This window comes from Phaseolus vulgaris, chromosome 5 (genome assembly GCF_051622355.1).
Source record: "Phaseolus vulgaris cultivar YP4 chromosome 5, ASM5162235v1, whole genome shotgun sequence".
In the NCBI taxonomy this organism is placed as follows: Eukaryota; Viridiplantae; Streptophyta; class Magnoliopsida; order Fabales; family Fabaceae; genus Phaseolus; species Phaseolus vulgaris.
In genome coordinates this window covers 44,230,095-44,251,834 of record NC_143502.1, presented here as the reverse complement: position 1 = coordinate 44,251,834, position 21,740 = coordinate 44,230,095, and the positions used below count along the sequence as shown (strand labels likewise).

The window sequence follows — 21,740 nt, the reverse complement described above, 5'->3', positions numbered from 1 at the left end:
AATTATCTTGTAAATAAGAAATGTTTATTGACATCACAATTCAATTTAGTAGTTTATTTAGTAAAGAGGATTAAATTATGTGACCCTATATTTTTATGGTATATATACTCATTTGTGGGATATATACGAAGGTATTCAAAATATATATGAAAAAAATTATATTACCTAGAAGCATTTATGGTTGAAACATCTAAATTGTGTACAAAGTATATGTTAGAAGTATAAGTCCTTAACACACATTTTTATATACTAAATAAAAGTGATAAAGTTATTTTCTTACATAGTTAATTGATTTTAAATTATATCAAACAATTTTTTAGTTGAAGAACTTAAACAAAGTTTTTTTTATTCAGATTGGTGTCTTGAATCCTTGATTTGCACGAGGTCAGTCAATGTTTCTAGGAGATAACTCCTTGTAGGTTTTTCAGTTCTTGTTAGGAGGTTAGAAATTTAGAGTCTCAAGAAGATCTTTTGTATAAGGATTGCGGTATTTCTAAAATACCTCTTATTTATTCATTATTTTTTTACTCATAAAAAAAACACAAATGATTAGATCATCGGATGAGAAGACAAAAGATGGTCTAGTAATAATGTAAAGATCGTCTAATGACAACATTTATTATACTTAATTATTTTAATATTTTTTTGTTATTCCTTGGTGTATGTTTTATATATAAAGACTATTGTGTACAAATAATTTTGTACTATGTTAGATTTTATGTATAAAATCTTTTAATGTTAATAAAAATGTTTTTTTTTTAAAATTTTGTTATTATCTTTTTATGCTTGTTATTGATGCAAATCCAACAATAACTATTTACAAAACATTTTTAAGACAATAAATCCTCAAATTAATGAAAAATGAATAGTTGTTTTGAATGAACATAACAAGCTTTTTTTTTCTTTCCAAATGATTTAAAGAGAAATTCGTTGAAAAGTATTATGATGTCGAGGAATTAAAACAATTAACATATGTGTCGGAATTAAAATAATTAACACATGTGTCATAATTTAGAGTATATATATGATATTAACAAATTATACTTCTATATAAAGTTTAAAATGGAAAACACATTATGCAAAAAAATAATAGTGTTATAACAAATTCCATGTACTAATAATAAATATACATTTTTGGAGTTAGTTAAGGTATCCCACATGTTGATTAGATGTAAATAAGTTTGTAATAATATTAGAGTATATTTTTTTTTATTAATAAATAAATAAATAAATTAAAGAGGATATTGTCTCAATCTTTATATAAATACTAAACTAAACTTACCGTTTAACTTTCAATCCAAAACTATTACAGACCAACATACTTACCAGTTAGGAGCTAGAAATTTAGTTTGTTTGATTTAAAAAAAATTAGAATATAAAGATAAACAATTTGATCTAGGCTTGACTAAGCAAAACAATGACTTAAAAAGTCTTTGTATTTATGATATAAACTATAATCACACTAAACCTCGATTAGATTACTATAGAAGACCAAGTTTAATAGCATTACTTAATAAAATAATATTGGATGCAGACTTCGATAACGTGCGCTAATAGCGAAAATATTTTTCAAATGTGTGTAGTATTCACCTTAGTCCATGGTTGGTTCATCTACCATTTTTTCTTATCAAAATAATACTTGTGTATAATTTTTTTATGCAATAGGAAATAAATATATATTAGAAAAAGTAAATTTATAATAAATAATATGAAAAAATATTAAAATAATAGTGTAACGTGTTTAAAAGTGTTTAAAAATGTGATCATGTACGTCTCTTTGTTAAGATATGTAATGGTGTATAAATAGGATGCATAGTGCAGAGGAAGTAGATAAGAACTTTACAGTAAAAAGATGAGGGAACAAGTTTTGAAGTACGCATTTGTGTTCTTATTTATCTGTGCATGTGGAGTCATTGCAACTCCTCCAGAGGATCCAATTCGGTGTGCTTCAAACAACAAAAACTGCACCATCACCAACACCTATGGCATCTTCCCTGACCGGAGCCTTTGCCGCGCCGCCGAGGTTATCTACCCCACCTCGGAGGAGGAGCTCGTGTCCGCGGTGGCCTCAGCTTCCAAGAACAAAAGAAAAGTGAAAGCCGCGACGCGCTTTTCCCACAGCATAACGAAGCTGGCTTGTCCTGACGGCGAAAACGGGTTGCTGATAAGCACGAAGAATCTGAACAAGATACTGAAGATCGATGCGAAGAAAGGGACGATGACTGTGCAGAGTGGCGCGTCGCTGAGACAGATCATCTCCGCGGCTGGTGAGGCTGGTTTGGCCCTGCCTTATGCTCCGTACTGGTGGGGTTTAACCATTGGTGGACTCATGGGAACTGGTGCTCATGGAAGCACGTTGTGGGGGAAAGGAAGTGCGGTTCATGAGTATGTGGTGGAGTTAAGAATTGTTACTCCTGCTGGAGAAGAAGATGGTTATGCTAAGGTTCGCACCCTTAACCAATCTCACTCCTCTCTCGATGCAGCCAGAGTTTCCCTCGGAGTTCTTGGAGTTCTTTCCCAGGTATATACGTATTCCTTTTTCCTTAATATCATTTTAGTCTGTGAGACTTTTAAAAAATTATCGTTAAAAGATTAGAATATTTCACTCTTTAATTTTAATTATAACCTATCTAGCATAGATACGGTTACAGACACAGAGATACGTATAATATCTAAAATGTAAGATACGAGGACACGGATCTATATATTATATAATACGAGAACACGGATTTATATATTATATAATTTTAAATTATATAAATTGAAAATAAATATTTATGTGCAAAAGTATGTTTCATATTCTTTTGGGAGCAGGAAGATATTTTTCATGAATAGTTCAAAAGAATTTGTTTCTTATTTTTATAATCATAATAAAAATTTATACAATAAATTTAAGTTTTTAGAAAATTATTGTATTTATACCTTTTAAAATTGTGTTAGAACCGTATTAGAATTTTAAAAAATTCAACAAATATTTTTTGAATTAAACACTTCACCGATAAATGTCCTATGAGTGTCGACACCGATACGTGTATCCGACACGGATATGTTTATTTAAGATATGTGTCCGAGCCTCATAGATTATAACACAATATTACGAAATTGAATTAAGTTTAAAGTTTATTTCTTAATATGTTATTAAAATCATTCTAATTACTATACCGTTATCGAATTATTTATAACATATATTTTCATATACAAATTATTAGATCACTCTTTATATATGTTTTTACGTACGAATTAGTAATAGGATGTGGTGAGAGTTTAAAAAATCTTCAAATCTCAAAAAATCCAACTAGTAATTTTTTTTGAAGTAACCACGTGAATGCCAAGTCAAATCTTTCTAATTAAATATTTTCACCTGTAAGAAATAAAAAAGCCTTTCTCATCTTGAAATAATGCAGTGCAGATCAAGCCAAGAATTTCACCCTCCACCTCCCAAATAAATAAGATACAAGGGTGACCTTCAAAACATGATATATAATTATTTACATTTTACTAGTTGAATTAAAAAGACATATTTTAACTTAAAAAATATATATTAAAAAATAAAATTTAAATCTAATTCAATTAAAATTATTCTAATTTCTAATCGATATAGAAGAATATAACTAAGATAAAATTTTATTTTTTTCAAACATATATGAACTCTTATTATGTCCAAAGTAAAGTGTGTTAGGTATTCTACAGATACCAGTTTAGTTTGATCTACACTTTTATACAGGTTACCCTAAAATTGGAGCCTCTCTTCAAGCGATCTGTTACGTATGTGAGCAAAGATGATTCGGATTTAGGAGATGAAGTTGTTAGTTTTGGAAGAAAACATGAGTTTGGTGATGTAACATGGTACCCAAGTCAACAAAAAGCTGTCTATAGAATTGATGACCGTGTGTCTGTTAATACCTCTGGAAATGGCTTATACGATTTCTTCCCATTTCGTTCCACACTCTCAGCAGCATTAGCCATTGTTAGATCTACAGGTTCCATTCTTATTTTTTCTATTCTTCCATAATCAATATTAAACAACAATTCAGATATGTTTAATATTTCATAATATAAAATATAACAGAGACAGTGCATGCATGTTTGAATATGTACGTGCATATGAATACAAAAGAGAGAAAGGACAACTTAACAGTCAAATATGTTGTTGTTTATAGTAGTTGTTTTTTCACATTTTGGTTTAACAGAGGAACTTCAAGAAGCAACACGTGATGCTAATGGGAAGTGCCTTGGTGCTAAGTTGATAACTGCAACTCTGTCAGGCATTGGTTATGGATTGACTAACAATGGTACTCATTTTTCTTTTTCACCATTCTTTTTTTTTGTTTGTTTTTGAGTAAAGTAAAATGGCAATTAATTTGTACTCAGAAATGAAAAAACTTTCAAATTCAACAAAAAAAAATTTGATTGGCCAAAAAAAAAGAATTAAATTGAACTGATACCTCAACTCTAACTCTTATATAAAGTTAAGTCAGTCAAAATCTATCTTAAAAAAAAACCTTACATAGATCAGAACACATAAAATTGAGGGTCATGACTAATAAACGTAAACAATCCCACAAATCAACATAAACTCCTACCCTTTTCTAATAGATGCATACCAAAGATTTAAAACATCCGTCAAAATATGAAAAACTTACCCCATAGTCTTTGAAATTCACCCATGATCATACCTTCACTTGCAACATAGAAAAAAATTTCAATATAATCTATACTACCACTTTTAAAAATCTTCTTATTCTTATGTTTTCACAATTTCGCTACCATAGCTACCCACACACAACCCCATATCTTATTAAAACTTTTATTCATCCTACTAATCTTAAAACTTCAAATTCAACAATATTAATAATTTTTTATCAATGAAGAATAAATATAATTAAAGACACACTTCACAAGTGTCCAAACCCTTCAACCCTTGTCCAAACCCTTCTACCCTTGTACAATAAGATTCAACAATATTAATCTATTTGTTTAAACATATGATGTAGGTGTCTTTCTTGGGTATCCTATTGTTGGATTTAGCAACAGGATGCAAGCATCAGGAACATGTTTAGATAGTTTAAACGATGGATTGATCACAGCATGTCCATGGGATTCCAGAATAAAAGGAGAGTTCTTTCACCAAACTGCGTTTAGCATTTCCCTGTCTGTAGTAAAAAACTTCATTGAAGATGTGCAAAAGCTTGTCGAGTTGGAGCCAAAGGCACTGTGTGGCTTAGAAACAGCAAATGGAATCCTTATGCGCTATGTCACAGCTTCCAGTGCATACCTTGGAAAATCAGAAGATGGTGTGGATTTTGACATCACCTACTATCGCAGTAAAGATCCATTGGCTCCTAGGCTTTTCCAAGATATACTTGAAGAGATAGAACAAATTGGGTTGTTCAAATATGGAGGATCACCCCACTGGGGTAAAAATAGAAACTTAGCATTTCTAGGAGTAATAAAGAAATATGATAATGCAGAGAAATTTTTGAAGGTTAAAGAGGAGTTTGATCCAGAAGGGGTTTTCTCGAGCCAGTGGACAGACCAAATGCTTGGACTTAAAGAAGGGGTGACAGTATCTAAGAATGGGTGTGCAATGGAAGGGTTGTGCATTTGCTCACAAGATAGTCACTGTGCACCAAAGAAGGGTTACTTATGCAGGCCAGGGAGAATTTATAAGGAAGCAAGGGTTTGTACTAATGATGCTGAGAGAACCAGAGAAGTAGATGATGTGAAGGATGAACTCTGAAGCACTATAGATCATTTGTTGCTTTTAATACTACTTCTGCTTCAAAAGTTTTCAATTTCCAAAACAAAATTCTTACTTCCTCCTTCAAGAGTGATGTCTGTCATTTAATTTGTTATCAGTTCTAGTTTATTCAGTTTACATTATAATTTACCTACTAAGGTTTTAATGACATGAATCACAAAAAACATCCACAGTATTTAATGGCAAAGAAGCAGAGTTGACAACACTTGGTTTCAGTCTATACACATGTTATAAGACATATTCACTGGTATGATATGATACAAGAATAAAGTCCTTCACGTTTTATTTGTTATACCAACTTCGACATTTTCTTTGTTATACAGACTTGAGCTTTCATTTGTGCTCACTCAGGATTCACTCTTATAAAATATTAAGTAAAAATTAATTTTAAAGATAATAAATAATTAATTATTATTTGACTAAATTAAATAATATTTTAGAAACTAAAAAAAATATTGATATCTAAGGTTTTTTTTTACTATCTTGTTTTTTTTTTTACCAAAATGGAGTCACTGTCAAAAAAATTACGGACAAGTCGTGCTAACTTGACACGACTTTATATGTAGAAGTCATGCCAAGTTGACACGACTTTGTCACGTCAGTCTGAAGTCATGTTAACTTGGCATGACTTTTGCTACGTCAACCTGAAATCGTGTCAAGTTGCCATGACTTTATCCATGTCATATTTTTTTAATTTTTTTGTTTGTTTTTAAATATATATATATATATATATATATATATATTAGAATTAGTTAATTATAATTAAAATTATGAGTTATGTAATATTTGAAATTAATTTGATAAATAATTTTTTTATGAATGAACAAATACTTATGTAAAGAAAATGAGTAAATTAATAATCAAACTTGAAATTGAATTTTATTATCAAGCTTGTTTGTGCGGACAATTGCTTCTATTGTGACCTTCGGTTCTGCAATTCTTTGTTTATTTAGAATTGAATAATCTATTTCATTGATTAAATTGGACCTCATAAGCTTGGAATTAATATATATATATATATATATATATATATATATATGACGTGGACAAAGTCGTGCTAAGTTGGTATGACTTCAGGGGTTGACGTGGCAAAAGTCGTGCCAAGTTGGCATGACTTGCCCAAATTTGTAATTTTTTTTAAAGCGACACCATTTTGGTAAAAAGGGAAAAAAAAAGACCTTATGATGATCAAAACCCCGATATCTAAATTAGTTTCTATGATTGATAAATATTTTATAAATTAGTATCTAATTAACTACAAATTATTTAGATTCTAAAGTTGATAGTTAAAACCTGGATAACTAATTAGATACAAATTTAGAAACTATTTATTAATAATATAAAGTAATTTAGTTACTAATATTTTTTTTAATCTCTAAAATAATATCTAATTTAATCACTATAATAATTAATTTTTTTTGTGTTTAAAATTAGTTTATATTTAATAATTTTTTTTTATAGTGATTCTCACTATAAATTTACTTAAATTTGCCAAACAAAAGAGGTCAAAATTCTGCTTAATCTGATTGTGAGCCATACTAGATATCCTTGTCCATTTATGACAAAGGCAAGGAAATGAGTATAGATATAAGCCTAAGATTATCTCTTGTAGCACACTATTGAGTTTCAATGTATCTTTCTACCTTCCTTTTTCCATCTCCACAGTTTGGAATCTCCTATTTTCTTGTATATTTGAATAAAGATAAAGAAAACAATGGGAGAATTAATAAAATAAATTATATTAATACAAGTAAAATTACTAACAAAATATATTCACCAAAATATTAGAAAGTGGTTATAAAAGATCTTTTTATTAATAGATATGGATTTTTTTTACATTGACATGTTTGCAAATGTTTCAAAATTGTAAAAGCACTTCATATTTTTTTTATCTAACATATAGATTATCTTTTTCCCTTTTTAAAACACTCACCTCACATGTTATTTGACAAAACTAATATAAAATATAAAAAATTATATTGTAATTTTTTTTTTCTTTCTATATTTTTTTTCATGTTCCAACTTACCATAACTGTAACTAATAATTTAAATTTTCGACCTATAACTAATAAATTTTGGCTAAAAAACATTTGTTTTAAATTTTAACTATTTTTAATTTTTGTTAACTTATTGATATATAGATAACATGAATTTAAGTTTCTTTACTGTCTAAACGAAACTTTATTGTCATAATGGAGAATTATTCACTCTCCCTAAACTTTTACCTAAAAATTATTAATCCATATACTGAAAATGTTAGTGAAGATATATTATATATGAGCTAATATACATTTGTCAATAACTTGTGATGATATAATTTTACTATTTTAATAACTTGTAATTATAAGCATTAGGCTAGTTTTTCAATTGTAGTTTAATATTTTGTAATTAGGTATAAATAACAATATAAACTTAGCTTGAAATTAAAAACATTTAGGAAATAAAGGATGGGAGCAAAACCACAATATAATAATATTCTCATTAGTAATTTGATATTGTATTGGATCGTCCGAGTCAACCACAACGAGTCGGTCAGGAATTTGACAATTCAATCAATAAATCACAATGAAAAGGTCACATGACGACACGTGACCAATCGACCCATGACGATAAGCTATGGGTTGACCAAGTCGGCAGGGTTAATTCACGGTTAAAGGTTGTTTAACACAACCCTAAACATGAACCAACCCCCTAATCTGGCCCACTAACAAAGACCCATTAAGGTAATATAAATAGCACAAACTCCAAGAAACAAGTACGTCATTATTTACAGTACTCTGACACCTGAGTGCGAACACCCTAACTGACTTGAGCGTTGGAGTGTCTTTTGCAGGTACAATCCCAGCCTGTGAGACCAGACGACCGAGGGGAGGAAGGCAAAGCAGGAAGTCAGCAGTGGTAGTGACCGACCGAAGGGAGTCGAAGAACAATTGTTCTCTAGACCCCAACACACGTTCGAGAACAAATATTATTAATAAAAAAAATATTTGTGAAGCATAAAGTGAAATACAAAGAAAAAAAATTAATTAAAATTGGGATTAAGTCGAGGAAATTATCAGTTCTAAAATTTTAAATTTAAAAGATTTTTACCTTCTTAATTATTTGTGGCTGTATTAACATTTATTTATTTATTTTATCTTCACATTTATTCTGTTTATTTATTTGTAATGACTTGATGCATCTTTAAATTTGTTTTTATAGACATTACTAAAATTCTTTTTTTTTCCAAAACATACAAACATGAATTTCCTTCAACCATTTCCATGATTGATCGAACAAAATTTAAAAAAAAAACATGCTAAGTGTAGGAAATACTAGAATAAATATTAGTTTTATTTTCACATGAAAATAAGACACTGCTATAAAAAATCATATTAGAAATTTGTTTATGAGAGTGTGAGTGAAATCACATGAATATGTAAAATGTATGGTAATGTGAAAATTGTATTAGTTCACCAATAGAAATGAGACTTCACTTGCATAAGAATAGGAGACAAGTTACTTTAAATATTACATCACATAGATGTGATTGTATTCATATAGGTGAGAGAGACATATCAAAAGGAAAAACACATGTGAGAAAGTCCTCCATGAATGTGGGGGAATTATCATCACAAAATTGGTTTTCTTTAAGTTTTAAAAGAACTTAGATTTTTATATGTCTAACACACTTCAAAATTAACTTTACACCAACAAAATTAATTCATTAGTTAGTTTTCAAACTCAAATTCCATAGATAAACTTAAAACTTAAAAGTACACTAAAAACTTCTCATCTCCTAAAAAGATAAATTAATCAAATAATAACATATAAGAATAAATGAGATGGTTATAAAGATGAAAAGAATAATAATAATAATATGAATATATACTAAAAAAAAATTATTAAATAGAAATCAATTTTTTTTTAAAAAATTAATTGTTATATTAACTAAATTAAAGATCATTTTAAAAACTATTTATTTATTTATTTTTAAATTAGTTTCTATTATTGATAAATAGTTTCTAAACAAAGTTTTTTTGCCAAATTTAGAATATAAATAATTGGTAGTTAAAATCTTGGTAACTAATTAGATATCAATTTAAAAACTATTTATCAATAATAAAAATTAATTTATAAATTAATATTTTTTTAGTTTATAAAATGATTTTTAATTTAATCACTATATTGCAACTAATTATTTTTTTCTCTAAAATTGATTTTTATTTAATGATTTTTTTTAATGATAAGATTGAAAAGATTGAAGTACTAGAAAGTGGGAAAAAAAATGTTACATTAGTAAGACAGTTTGAAATTAAATTTGTAAAATAGAAGAATTTGGAGAAAGTTAATGTTGTAGTTTTTTTTATGCTTGTAATCCAAGACTATTATGTATAAAAATGATATAGTTTTAAGTTTTATGATGTCAAATATTTATTTTAAAAAGTTATATTATGATATTTAAATTTTATTCTATTAAATTACTCATATTTCCTATTTTTGTTTAAATTATAGCTTTTCCTGTTAATTTAAAAAATATTGTTGTTATATAATTATATTCATTTTAATATATATAAATGTACATGTAAATGTGATAAATTGTTTGCAGATTCAAAACAATATTAGGGTTACCTTTATTTTCAACTGAATCGGGCATCTTTTGATCATATGTACAATTTTTTTAATCAAAATATATTATGATCTATATAAAAAAAACTAAAATCTCTCTATTTTCTACAAGTGAATAGAAGAATTGAATTCCTAATTATAATTTCAAATATTGCTTAATTGGTAATTTAAAAAATACTGATTTGTTAATGTATAAAATATTCTTTGGTGAACATTTTTTTTATAATAATGGTAATAAGGAAAATTTAAATTTAAGCTAGGGTAAGGACAATATCCAAAGGTGATAATTGAGTATAAAAACACGTGGGGATTGATGAATGGAGGGAGAGAGCGGGTGCAAATGAATAAAGTGAGAACGACCTTTTGATATTATTGACTATTAGGGGAATCTGAAAAGAGAGGGTTTGGCAGATAAACACATACACACATCTCAGTCTTTGTCTCTCTTTCTCTGTGTACAGGAAGAAGAAGAAGAAGAATCACAGAACCGAAACCCACCCAGAAGCAAATCCGAAAACCCTTCATTTATTAGCACTGGTACGCCATAAAAAATTCCTCCTTTTTTCATTTCCATCATAAATATGCCTCTTTTTCTTCGCCCCACTTCTTGTTTCGATCCCATCCTAACCATTCCCATAACGCCATTTTTGGCCTCCCAATCTACCAACAAACCATCTTTCTCTTTGGTATGTCACAAATCTCTGCCCTATATTCCTTGTCTTATCCTCTTCCACTCACATCGGAGGGTTTAACCCTACCCTAACCTTTCAGGGTTTTCTTTTTCACCCTAGATTTGCATGTCTGCTTCTTTTTCTCGTTTAATTTTAATAGCTGATTCAATTTCTTGCCATTCCTCTGTCCCAACATTGAACAAACACGATTTTGTCTGCATAGAGATTTCGATGAGAATATTTAAACTTGCCTATTGCCATTTTCATAGTGTAGAACTATAACTGGAATAGGTCAAGAATGGAATGAATAATTAGGTCTGAAATTCCCCCAATTAGGAGGGAAAGGAAATGAAGGGGAAGTCCCCAGTACTCATCCTCAATTTTGTCATTGATTTACAAGTGGAATGGATAGGTCTGGTAGAGTTGGTCAGTACTATCATCCATTTATCCTCGTTTGTTTCAATGATCTTGCTGCCGGTGGGAACATATGTCATCCAGATCCTCAAGGACCAGGTCTACCATTGCCTCTTCTTGTTGATTGGAATCACCAGTGGTTTGGAGGGCTGAGACAGAGGTTCCCAGTTCTGAGAAGACAAACATGGATGAGAGAGAGATAGGGTTTCTGCATCTTGCATATAAATCAGAGAGAATGAATGAGCTGGAATTTCCAAAAGTTGGCCGGGATTATTGAGTAGTTTATTTTGTTTTTCTACTCTTAAATTGGAGGAATTAGGGTTTTAGAGGGTTTTAAAATTCTCCAAGCCCTTTTCTTTCCCTCATTTTAAAATGCTCCCAACCAATATAAATCTTCCTCAAATGCCTTCCCTTCCCTTCCAAATTTTCCTCTCAAACACGACTCTTAGGATCTCAATTCAGTTGCCCACTGGTCAAATGAAAGAAATTTAGTAGTAATTTATTTTGTTTTTCTACTAATGTCTCAAATTGGAGGAATTAGGGTTTTAGAGGGTTTTAAAAATTCTCCAAACCCTTTTCTTTCCCCCATTTTAAAATGCTCCCAGCCAATATAAATCTCCCTCCAATGCCTTCCCTTCACTTCCATATTTTTTCTCTCAAAGATGACCCTTAGGTTCTCAATTCAGTTACTTACTGGTCAAATGAAAGAAATTTAGTCATGTTGCTGGGTGGTATATGTGGTTCTGCATGGCATTATGCCTCTGTATGCCTCCACTCTAACTTTCCTAGCAAAAAAAATTCCCCTCTGAAAAAGCAATTACCTAAACCTGGTGTCCTATAAATCCTAAAGTTCTGTACAGATTTTGTGATTAATTTGTGAACCTGCAGGTAGTCAGCTGTTCATGACAAAAGTCTGATCCAATCATGTCAGAAGGTGCAGAAATTGATGAGCGAGTGGACCTTGATGAGGAAAATTTTATGGAAGAGATGGATGATGATGTTGAAGAACAAATAGATGATGATGGAGTGGATGGAGGTGAAGATGAAAATGCTGAAGGTAGTGTTGAGGAACATGATGAATATGAGGATTCAACAGCAGAGGTTGGTGGGAAGGACCATTTACCTGAAGCAGAAAAAAGTGACATTGCCACTGAATTTGGTGATGATGATCAAAAACCGTCTTTCATTGATGAAGATGAGAAAGAGAAGCATGACGAACTTCTTGCCCTTCCACCTCATGGTTCGGAAGTCTTTATTGGTGGACTTCCTCGGGATGTATGTGAAGATGATTTAAGGGATTTGTGCGAGCCGGTGGGTGATATTCTTGAGGTGAGCCTTCATAAATTGATGTAATGATATTATAAACTTGTCCTTTCTGCAGGTGGGAACATTTGCTAAAAGATTTTTATTTGTTGTTTCTTTTCAGGTGCGATTAATGAAAGACAGGGACACTGGAGAAAACAAGGGTTATGCCTTTGTTGCTTTTAAAACAAAAGAGGTAGCACAAAAGGCAATAGAGGAGATACATAGCAGGGAATTTAAGGTATTTATGTACTCCCTGGAAATCTTGTTGTCTATATTTTATTTTCAAGACAGATTTCAATTAAGAATCTAATTTTGGTGAATGGTTTAAAAATTATTCACGATTTCAGGGGAAAACATTGAGGTGTTCACTTTCTGAAACCAAACACAGATTATTCATTGGTAATGTTCCAAAAACTTGGACGGAAGATGACTTTAGGAAAGTCATTGAAGGAGTTGGTCCTGGAGTTGAAAACATCGAGCTCATAAAGGTGCAGTCTCGGGTGGCTGTGCTACTAGCTTACATTAAACTTTTGGCAGGCCTAATGTTTTATTCCTACTCCTTTTGTTTTTATCAGGACCCTCAAAATCCAAGTAGGAATCGTGGATTTGCTTTTGTTTTGTATTACAATAATGCATGTGCTGATTATTCACGGCAAAAGATGTCAAGTGCAAGCTTTAAGCTGGATGGCAATACCCCCACTGTCACATGGGCAGATCCGAAGAACTCTCCTGATCATTCTGCTTCTTCGCAGGTAATTTCCAGAATTAAGGTGGAATGCAAATTAAGAGTTTCTTATTGCTTTTTCTATCATTGCATCAAGGGTTTGATTGGACATGTATCCCTTCTCCGCAATCTTTTCCTCCTTTTCCTTTTCACGCTGCAGAGCCCAATCCTATGGTTATTTTCAAGTTTCTTTATGCTTTTGACATGGATCTCAGCATATAGGAAAACCTATTTGCTGTTGGAGAAATTAATTGTGATTTAGGTGTTTTGATTTTTCGAGCTGCATTTTCAAACTGTGAATTTGAGCAAGTTGTATCATTTCCTCCAAAAGAAAAAAAAAAGGGGGAAAAACTGGCTCTCAACATTTTTTTATGGGTTAGAAAAAGGTTGATGGGGAGATAAGTTTACCTTATTTCAAGGTCAGGGCTTGTCACAATTTACAAGTCTTGCTGAGGACATACAGTTACAACAGTTGGTTTGCTGGAGAGGATTAGTTAAATATATGGAGGTAGTAAGGGTAGGGAGGGTCATTCAGGAATATAAATTTGGAGAGAATTTCATAAGTGCTCAGTTGTAAGGGACAGTCATTTGAGAAGGGAAACACTTGGCAAAGAATATTTCTGTGCTTGTGTCTGTTAATTTCATTCAACTAATATAAATCATCTTAACTTTTACTCATTTCTTCAGATATTCCTATTGGATATATTTTCCATGTGTTGACTGTCAGAATCTTCAAAATCATCTGCATATTTTATATTCAGGATTGGTTTGCAACTGCCTTAGGTGTTAAACTTTGACTTCAGCTTATGCCTTTTCTTATTAAGTCTCTGTCTCGGTTTGGAATTTAGATTATTGTTCCCGCAATATGGTGGCCCAAAGAATTCCAATATGCTTTAGTAAGTACCATAGTGGTGTAAGAGTAAGATTAAGTTTACCTATACACTTGTTAAAGACTTCTAAGAATTATGCATCTTGGTCATTGCTGTTTCTCATTCTCATGGCTTGTGTTATTAATGCCTAGGTTGTAATGTCTATTGTTCAGGTTGCTAGGAGCTATTACCACTTGTTTAGTTGGTTAATTTGGTTGTTAGTTAAGTACTGGCAATTATGAAGCTAGCCTTCTGGCACATATAAGCTCATCAATGTTTCTGTAAGCATAACATTGACCCTTTCAATCACTTTGGGTTTCTTATCATATCCCTTCTATCTCAAATTTTTCTGGTTCGTGCCATGTGTCTGAATCTTTCCTTGGCATGGAAATGAACAGATATCAGAAACATTTAAGTGTCTTTACTTACTCTCTAGATTCTGGACCATCATTTTTGGTGAAATTAATATGACTGACACTTACAGAAAGCTGGTTTGTTTAAAAAAGGGATTGATGTTGATCGTCGAAAGCATCATAAATGTTGATATGCGGTGGTTATTTTTTATTTTTTTGATCAGCACTAAAAAATAAATTGATATGCGGTGGTTATATTGATGTGTTTTTTAGGGTGTGAGCCTACGGGAACTAATTAGGTAATTGAAGTTTTGCTTTCAAACATTTTTGTATTTGGCATTTTCAGGTAAAAGCTCTGTACGTCAAAAACATACCAGAAAATGTTACCACTGACCAACTGAAGGAACTATTCCGTCGTCATGGCGAAGTAACAAAAGTGGTCATGCCACCTGGCAAAGCTGGAGGGAAACGTGATTTTGGTTTCATTCATTATGCAGAGAGGTCAAGTGCATTGAAAGCTGTAAAAGAGACTGAGAAATATGAAATTGATGGTACTTATTTTATACTATTGTTATAAATAAACGAAATTGTCCCTTCAAGTTTATCTCTTTTTCTCTTTCTTTAATTGAATTTCTCTGGAAAAAAAGGAATAAGGAGTATCCTGCATAAAAATCATTAACAAGTGTCAGTTATCACTTGTCAGTAAAAGAAGTTCTTTGAATGTTCTTAGTGTGTTCACTTAAACTTGTTTAATGTATTTGAACTGCAGGACAACTACTTGAAGTTGTTCTTGCCAAACCTCAAGCTGATAAAAAACCAGATGGAGGGTATGGCTACAATCCTGGACTGCATTCAAACCATCTTCCTCATCCTGCATATGGTAACTTTTCTGGAAATCCTTATGGCTCTTTAGGGGCTGGATATGGTGTTGGTGGTGGTTATCAACAGGTATTGACTGAGTCACAGTGTATATTTATAACTGACGTGTTTGTTTGTTTGTTTTATTCTTTGTTCTAATCTGCTTGGATATTGTGGGTTCTTGTGTACTTTTGTGCAGCCAATGATATATGGTAGGGGTCCAATGCCGGCAGGAATGCAAATGGTTCCAATGGTGTTACCAGACGGTCGAATTGGCTATGTCCTGTAAGTTTGTACAATTCATTTAAATGGTTTCGTTTCCTTATATTTGATATTAACCCATGTACGAATGATATCTAATGATTATTAATATACGATACATTTTATTTAGATAAATTTATTATGTAGAAATACTAATAAAAACATGCTCTTAAATTTAAATCATGTTATAAATTTATATGATGGCTTATTTGTTAATGTCAATTTAATTTTAAATTGCATTGCCAATTATGCATAATAGTAATTTAACATAGTAATGGAAATAGTCATATTTACCCAATATTTATTTTAAATTAGTGATGTTGTAGAAAAAGCATATTAATTTATCATTACTATGAAATGCTGTCTTATTTTCTTTTACTTCATGTATGATTTTCAATCTTAATATAAAATTACGTCCATGTTTGTAAATATAAATCATAAGTTTGTGTCGTATGTTATGGAGTAATGTTTATTTAGTATTGAATTGAAATGTGAAAATTGGCAAAATAAGTGATCTTGATGATGCTGATATGGTGCAGTCAACAACCTGGTGTACAAGCGCCACCTAGCAGACCTCGCAGAATTGAACGGAGTAATGGTCCAAGTGGGCAGCCAGGGAGAGGAGGAGGAGGAGGAGGAGGAGGAGGAGGAGGAGGTAGTGGCAATGATGAAGGCAATCGTAGTAGAAGGTATCGACCCTATTAGGGATAGAAGACAGATTAATGCGATCTGTCTTTTGCCCCCAAACTGTCTTTTGGTGGTGAAGGGGACTTTGGGAATCAGGGACCTGTTATTCATTTGCTATACATTCACAGAATCCCTTAACAAATCTCTATCCCATGAAAGGGAAAAAAAGAAGAAAAATATAAAGAGAAAGTTAGGATTAGGACCAGTAATATTCTATTTAACTTTTTAATGTTGGTGTCTACTGCTGTTAGATGAGTCACAGCAGAGTAATTGCCATATTTTCAGCTTGTAATGCTTGGAATTTTTTATTGACAGCCAGTAGAAAATTGTGTTAATTTGGCTTCAGAAAAACTTAACCGGTTTTGTGGCCATTTTCATAACTGAAACGCTCCTTATATGTTAGTGGCAGTTTTGTGAGCTTAAATGGAGTAGCACTTTTAGTAGTGTTAATCAATCCTTACTTCACTACAGAAAAGAGACCCAGGTCTGTGCCATTTATAAAATGCATTCGATCTAATTCAAACCATGTAAAATGAAAGAATGAAATAAACACAACTAATTCAAGGAAAAACACATACGAGAAAAATGGACAACTGAAGGATTAGGGCGTTTGGCTTGTTTTCACGAATGTGCATTGATCGCCGCCGAAATTCAAGTAATTTCTTAAATCTTATTTATATTGTTACCCTTTATTGTTTAGGTGAAGGGCTAAATCTGCTGACATCTGAGAGCGTTGATCCCTAGAAGAAATAAGCATCGAGGTGGAAAGTCGATGCATAATTTTTTGGTTTTGCTGCATCAATCAAATGCCAGCATTTAGTTCCTATAGTCCAAATTCCCATCTTTGACTTTTTAAACAAAGCCAACGAAGATTTTGCGCTTTCTAACCATTATTTATAGCCCCTGCTTTTGCATGGATACTGTAAAAGATTTCTCAAACATTGAAAATCATTGTATGTTATTAGCTCGTGCTATTCATTAACCACTACATGGTTGCTTGCAAAGCTGGTATTGTTGAATGCTACAATTTATTTCATTCATACATAAAAAATGGATTGATCACGAGAAAATTTTCAGAGATGAGGCCCCGACCCCACTAGAATAGGTTCACCGGCTTTCATTTTGTTGACGAGGGGGAAGATAGCTCAATCTTAAAGGGCAGATTGTGGTAATGGTGTCAACGAGGATTAAGCATTTTGAAGTGGAGAGTTCTGCTCATTCCCTCTGATACTCGATCATTAATACACTGCAAACTTTTTATTTAAACGCCATAATCTAACTGCAGCACCCTGCAAACTTATCAGGCAATTTTGAAATTCAACTGTGATCACCGGCAGAATATTCAAGGTAGCAAAACAGCATGATACCAGTTCAGTGTCTTTCTTTTGCAATTATCAAATGAATGATTTAAGGAGTCAATTTCAGTATTTTATGGTGAACTGATCAAAAGTCTTTTTTAGCATATAGTATAGGAATATGCAACTGTTAGAGAGGTTATTGTTTTACAGTTGAAGTTAGTTACAAGTGATCTTTCTTTCCTTTGTTGTGCTGCTCTGTCCATATATATATGAGCTTTCTAAGAGTAGACACCGTTTCTTGTTAGTTTGAAAAACAACACACACAGTACCACAGCTGTTCAGTTGTATCAACTAATTCCTAAATGCTACTGCTAGCAAATAGTAATGCATTCTGTCAACTTAGCAATAATAAAAGTTCTGTGAATGATGCAAGTTATGGTAACCTAATAAGCAATACCGGTTCCTACAGAAGATACATTACAGCAGAACCAGAACAATCTGTCCAAAAGATTTGAAAATGAAATGACATTTTCCTTCCCCTACGTGCTAATGTCTTGCGAAAAAAGCTAACCAGTCAACTCAAACATATAAGATTGGCTTCTTACCCCACCAGAACAATGTTGTTTAATGGAATTTCATCATTTTCTTTTGATTATAATTTACAACTATTAAAAAGGATTAAGTTTAATTCAACTTTACGGGAGTTTTACACCTACTACTTATATAATAAAATATTTTTATCTTTATCTGGTGTAACATCATCAACAACACAGCAAGTTAAGAATATAATTGAAAAATGGTTCAGTGTCGCCCCCAGAAGACAAAATAAACTTTGATGTATATATTAAAGGATCAAGCGTCTAATACGGATCATTAAGTGATTCTGTTGAGTATCAAACATCCATCACAACACAACTATTGAACTCTATTAACACAACCTCTTTGCTAGTGGAAAAAAACCAGGCAAGCATGAAAAACCAAATCCAAACCTAATCATCTTCAGCTTATCAGTATGCAATTTAAATATGCCATTATCATTAAAACTAAAAATTCCAAAATAATATTCTTCCAACTTGCTAATTCATTGCTACTCCATCCATTTAGTATAATACTGAAAACCCAAGTTCCAATCTTCAAGCAAAATTAAGCAACCATTTAAAACCAAACTATGCTAAATTATTACCAGAGGAAAAAAAAAAATATACCTTGATGTAAACAATAAATAGTGGAATCAAATGGTATCTGAAAGCTCCCGAAGACGTTTATCCAAGTCCTCCAATTTAGCAGCCCAATTTGCATTTATGGACAGTGGACGAACGTTGGTGTAATCCACAGCAGTTTGTCCGGTGAGAGTGCCCACAGAGGATTCGTCCCTCCGATGCTCCTTCTTATTCTTCCCGTGCTTCTTCTTCTTCCCAGCACTCGCTCTCTGCAGTGCCCAAAGGATATCTGACCCACTCATATCTCCTTGTTCTGTTAGTTTCGGAATTGGAGTCGAATTGGAACGGAGAGTTCCCACAAGGTTGTGCCCCAAATTCCCACCCCTTTCGTTGGCGGTGGCGGAGACGCCGTGGCTCCGCCTCCATGAGGTGGCGGAGACGGAGGGAACAAGAGGCTTGTGAAAGGGGGTAGCGTGGTTTGGGCAAAACCACATCTTTTTTTTCCTTCTTCTCTTTTACTTACACTTCTTCCTTTTTAATTATATTATTTTATAAAAAAAAAATGTTTACAAATATAAAATAATCTAATGTTGCTTTCTTTTGAAGTGAACTTGGTTGACATTTAAAATATATTATAGTTACTAAGATTTGGATTAAATATATTAATTTTAATATTTTAAAATATATTAAATGATTTTTTGATAAAAAAAATCAATATGTTGAATAGGCTTAATCACTAATATGTTAAGAAAATAATGTTTTTCAAATTGTTTTTTAGCTCGATTCTTAATTAATATAAAATTATTGATTGTAGGAGTGTTATAAAATTTGAATATTACATCACTATTTAAATTTAAGAAAGAGTTAAATTTATAGAAATAAAAAATATTTTTAAAAATTAAAACATAAATAATAAATAAGTTCAATATTCATTTGATTTAAAGGTTACATATTTTCACATGTATTTAGTGAACTTGATTTCGAATTCCTTCTAACAGCTTAATAATATATAAATATTATATTTGAAAAAATGACAATACAATTTTGAATCTAATGTGGATGTCTTGTTTTGCAATGAGAGAGCTCTTTCAATCACTTTCTTGCTATTTGTGGTTTATAGAATGCCAATTGTCTATATGTCTTTAGTTCATAACAAGAATGAGTGTTATTTATTTTGTTCTTAAAGATCGAATGCTTTTGCCTTTTAGTGTTTATATTTGAAAATTATTTATTTTAGTTTCATACATATTTTTAATTTGTTTTAGTTCTTACATTTTTAATCTGATTTTGTTTTTACAGTTTTGAACAATTGGAACTAAAGCACGTTAAAAAAATTGTGTTTGGATGAAAATGAGTGATGTATAAAAAATAAAACATAGAAATTATGAAATATAGAAACTAAATGAACAATTAAATTTCAAAACAAAGAAGGAAAAAATAAAATATACAATAATGCTATAATATTCATATGAAAATTGAATACTCTACCGTTCGACATCTTCGTTTCTCGGCTCAATACATGCCAGAGAACACTGATCACTTGGACAATCGATTTGCAATTATCTCGACCTTTTGGCCTTGAAAAATCTGCGAGTTGATGTTGTAAAAAACACCTTGTGAATATTATCATTTGCCAATATATTTTAAAGATTAAATCATTGAATAACTCAACTATATGGATGAAAGGAAATATCAAAATCCAAAGGAAGTCCAATACTATTCATCATCTACTACTAAGTCCATCATATATATGTATAAATAGAGCATTCAATGGATAGGAAAAAGATAAGTAAACATAACATTAATAACTCACTTGGACACATAAAAGTTGACTTGAGTGTCGGGAAATATTTTTGCATGTTTTTGTCCCCACACTGTATTTCGAAAAGACATTGACGGGAAGACCGAGAATATTTCAAATCGAACATATGAGAGCAGATTGAAAATACTACAAGCTGAATATAATAGAGAAGATCGAAAGGAGGAGGTCGAGCGAACACATGAGCACAAAGCACAACATAAGTTGATTGGTATGGAGTAGTTTTAATGGATTCTTTAAGAGATATTGATGTTGATAGGTCTTCACGAGATTCTCTTCAAAAGTAAACAAAAGAGACATTATATTGAAAGTAGAATAAATATTTATAATATTAAAAATGTACCATATGATGCTTCAAATCACATATCTCTGTCGTATGTCCAAAAGTTAGCTTATCATACAAAGATATGTATACAAGATGTGTTGCGTTGGTTAGTCAGATAAAATACTTACGTTTCTTGAGATTTGATGCTTAAAAAAATCACATTTTATATTTTGTTATAAAACAGTTAATCAAAATTAAATGTGACTTATTAGACTCTAACATGTCATCTGATAGTTTTGAAAACATTCAACAATATATTTTTATTAATATCTAAATAATAGTTAAAAGAAGATAACTCAAATATTAGAAAATAGCAATCTCAAAGGGTCGTGGTTGATAACATTTTGTGTGGCCTTTGCGGGGTGAAAGAGGAGACAACAAAGCATTTGGTATTTGAATGCATAATTGTTTGGCTTGTTTGAAATCTTTGCTATGCTTAGTTAGGGCTGAAATCGATAGACCATATTGCTTATGCCTCACATTTCTTGCACTTTAAGTTGATTGGTGCTCCTACATCTGTTAATTTAGTTTTTGGAAATGTATGGATTGTTTTGGTAAATGAAGTTTGACGACATTGGAATAAACACAGTGATCGATCATTATTAAATCTCTTCTATGGCTCAATTG

General features: G+C 31.4%; 3 protein-coding genes across 5 annotated transcripts; 2 read left to right on the top strand and 1 right to left on the bottom strand.

Annotated features, from left to right (window-relative positions):
* Positions 1–1,769: 1,769 nt before the first annotated feature.
* LOC137820210 (putative L-gulonolactone oxidase 6) lies at positions 1,770–5,964 on the top strand. Its single transcript, XM_068624149.1, has 4 exons — positions 1,770–2,521; positions 3,725–3,980; positions 4,191–4,292; positions 4,995–5,964. The coding sequence occupies exons 1-4, from the start codon at positions 1,853–1,855 to the stop codon at positions 5,738–5,740; spliced, it is 1,773 nt and encodes a 590-aa protein (XP_068480250.1). The 5' UTR covers positions 1,770–1,852; the 3' UTR covers positions 5,741–5,964.
* Positions 5,965–10,853: 4,889 nt separating this feature from the next.
* LOC150027722 (heterogeneous nuclear ribonucleoprotein Q-like) lies at positions 10,854–16,891 on the top strand. Its single transcript, XM_090302147.1, has 9 exons — positions 10,854–10,906; positions 12,343–12,783; positions 12,881–12,997; positions 13,107–13,247; positions 13,335–13,511; positions 15,052–15,256; positions 15,475–15,653; positions 15,763–15,848; positions 16,364–16,891. The coding sequence occupies exons 2-9, from the start codon at positions 12,379–12,381 to the stop codon at positions 16,527–16,529; spliced, it is 1,476 nt and encodes a 491-aa protein (XP_090158273.1). The 5' UTR covers positions 10,854–10,906; positions 12,343–12,378; the 3' UTR covers positions 16,530–16,891.
* A 561-nt stretch (positions 16,892–17,452) lies between these two features.
* Positions 17,453–19,499, bottom strand: LOC150027721 (uncharacterized). Of its 3 annotated transcripts, none has more exons than XM_090302149.1 (2): positions 19,015–19,499; positions 17,453–17,807 (listed from the first exon to the last, which is right to left on the bottom strand). In XM_090302149.1, the coding sequence occupies exon 1, from the start codon at positions 19,461–19,463 to the stop codon at positions 19,041–19,043; it is 423 nt and encodes a 140-aa protein (XP_090158275.1). In that variant the 5' UTR covers positions 19,464–19,499; the 3' UTR covers positions 17,453–17,807; positions 19,015–19,040. The 3 variants fall into 3 exon arrangements, with proteins under 3 accessions (XP_090158275.1, XP_090158274.1, XP_090158276.1); XM_090302148.1 differs by having other exon boundaries at positions 17,453–17,800; XM_090302150.1 differs by having other exon boundaries at positions 17,453–17,790.
* Between the last annotated feature and the right edge of the window lie 2,241 nt (positions 19,500–21,740).

Excerpts from the sequence above, each read along its gene's own strand:
- LOC137820210 (XM_068624149.1), top strand. The coding sequence starts at position 1,853 with ATGAGGGAACAAGTTTTGAAGTACGCATTTGTGTTCTTATTTATCTGT. Across the intron at positions 2,522-3,724 it reads TTCTTGGAGTTCTTTCCCAG|GTTACCCTAAAATTGGAGCC; the intron begins GTATATACGTAT and ends ACTTTTATACAG. Across the intron at positions 4,293-4,994 it reads TTATGGATTGACTAACAATG|GTGTCTTTCTTGGGTATCCT; the intron begins GTACTCATTTTT and ends CATATGATGTAG.
- LOC150027722 (XM_090302147.1), top strand. The coding sequence starts at position 12,379 with ATGTCAGAAGGTGCAGAAATTGATGAGCGAGTGGACCTTGATGAGGAA. Across the intron at positions 12,998-13,106 it reads TACATAGCAGGGAATTTAAG|GGGAAAACATTGAGGTGTTC; the intron begins GTATTTATGTAC and ends TCACGATTTCAG. Across the intron at positions 13,248-13,334 it reads AAAACATCGAGCTCATAAAG|GACCCTCAAAATCCAAGTAG; the intron begins GTGCAGTCTCGG and ends TGTTTTTATCAG.
- LOC150027721 (XM_090302149.1), bottom strand. The coding sequence starts at position 19,463 with ATGTGGTTTTGCCCAAACCACGCTACCCCCTTTCACAAGCCTCTTGTT.